Genomic DNA, 1660 nt, shown 5'->3' on the forward strand with positions numbered 1-1660 from the left:
CTGGCTCCACGGCCAGCCTGGCAAAACACTTTCTGTGTAAATACTACTTCCAGATTTTGTGTAAGTTCCAGATCTTTTTAAGTACTGCTTCCAAATGGGAACTGCAGCAAAGCAGAAGCCAAAACACAGCTGCAGAGTTTCAGCAGTCATGTCAGGAACACTTAAGGATGTTTGCTGCACCCCTCTGATTGACACCCAGAAGGAGAACTCGGATCCTCCAGGGGATTTAAACCCAAGAGTTGGTTATGCTGCACTGGGGGGAGAGGGGCTCAGGCAGCTGCCTTGCTCAGGACCTCACTCACCAGGACACGGGCTTGTTCTGGTGTGAGAACATCCCCTTCTTTGCAGACTTCATAATCTGAAAGCAGTGTCACCACTCCTGCAGGAAAAAAGGCTCTTGAGAAAGGCTCCCAAGTGCTGGATAGGCCTGAGCTACAACTCCCTCACATACCACCCTGTGTGGCTCCTGCCTTCCTGTGCAAATACTGTACAGCCCAAGGAGCTGGGTCAAAAGACAACCCCAATTCTGTTTTCTGAGCATGCTGGCTGAGTTGTTTCCACTGAGAAAGGCCAGTACTGTGTAGAAAGTTGGTTGTTTTACTCATCCTTTGACATCAGGTTGGGAAGAATGGTGCAAGATACTGACGTTCCTTTGATAGCACAAGAGGAAACAGCCTCAAGCTGCACCAGGGGAGGTTTAGGTGGGACATGAGGGAAGATTTCTTCCCCTAAAGGGCTGCCCAGGGCAGTGGTGGAGTCCCCACCCCTAGAGAGGTTTCCAAGCTGTGGAGATGTGGTGTGAGGGACACGGGGCAGTGGGGACCTGGCAGTGCTGAGGGAAGGGTTGGATTTGAGCTGAAAAGTGATTATTTAGCATTCCCCTTAGCAGCTCTCTGTGCAGAGAAGCAGCCCATGCCCTCACACACCTTTCTTCAGGGCCGTGGGCAGCCCCAGCTGCCGCAGCTGAGGCTCCATGGAGTGGGGGAACTGCTCCAGGGGCCCCGTGTCCAGGCTCACCGTGCACGTCGCCTTGTTCCCCGCCCGGGCAAAGTCCAGCTCTCTGAATTTGGAGAACCACCTGAGAGGGGCAACCAGAGCTTTGGCTGTGGAAAGATCAACCCCTGGGCCAAACCCACCGTAACCTGTCCCCACTGTCACGGGGGTGGCAGAGAAAAATGAGAGCAGTGGTGTCATCCCTGCTGGAAGGGAAACACCAGCAAGGGAAGGAGCTGAGTGGAGAAGAAGCTGCTCAGCAGTTCAGAATCCAGCTCCCCAGCTGCCAGTACTCACTCATCCACCTCCTCCTTGGTGCGGTTGGTGAACAGGAGACCAACTTCACCTCTCAGGTGTTTGCTGACCTGGAAGAAACAGGACTTGGGCACCACGCAGGGATTTGTCTTCTGGGGCCAGCCCTCTACAGCTCCAAGAGCTCTGCTAACAACAGAGCTCCTGTGTTGGGGTGTGGATGGGTCTGATTAAACCCCCACAGAAATGGGACCCAAGGAAGCTTTTGTTCCCTGACATTTGTTCTGTGGTGGAAAAGGACCTGGGTGTGTTGGTCAACAGGCAGCAGGAGATGGGACAGTGTGTGCCCAGGTGGCCAGGAAGGCCACCAGCATCCTGGCCTGGATCAGCACCAGTGTGGCCAGCAGGACTAGGG

At 54.4% G+C, this 1660-nt stretch overlaps 1 protein-coding gene across 1 annotated transcript in view; it reads right to left on the reverse strand.

Annotated features, from left to right (window-relative positions):
- Positions 1–1660, reverse strand: part of MRTO4 (mRNA turnover 4 homolog (S. cerevisiae)) — a gene marked incomplete at its 5' end in the record, with an annotated part of 2491 nt that overhangs the window by 227 nt on the left and 604 nt on the right. Inside the window, 3 exons of the mRNA XM_008946178.1 lie at positions 303–379; positions 927–1078; positions 1291–1358. Of these exons, the coding sequence (XP_008944426.1) occupies positions 303–379; positions 927–1078; positions 1291–1358 (297 nt within the window). The remainder of the gene's footprint in view (positions 1–302; positions 380–926; positions 1079–1290; positions 1359–1660) is intronic.

The sequence above is a fragment of the Merops nubicus genome, unplaced genomic scaffold (assembly GCF_000691845.1).
Source record: "Merops nubicus isolate BGI_N331 unplaced genomic scaffold, ASM69184v1 scaffold35918, whole genome shotgun sequence".
NCBI classification, from domain to species: Eukaryota; Metazoa; Chordata; class Aves; order Coraciiformes; family Meropidae; genus Merops; species Merops nubicus.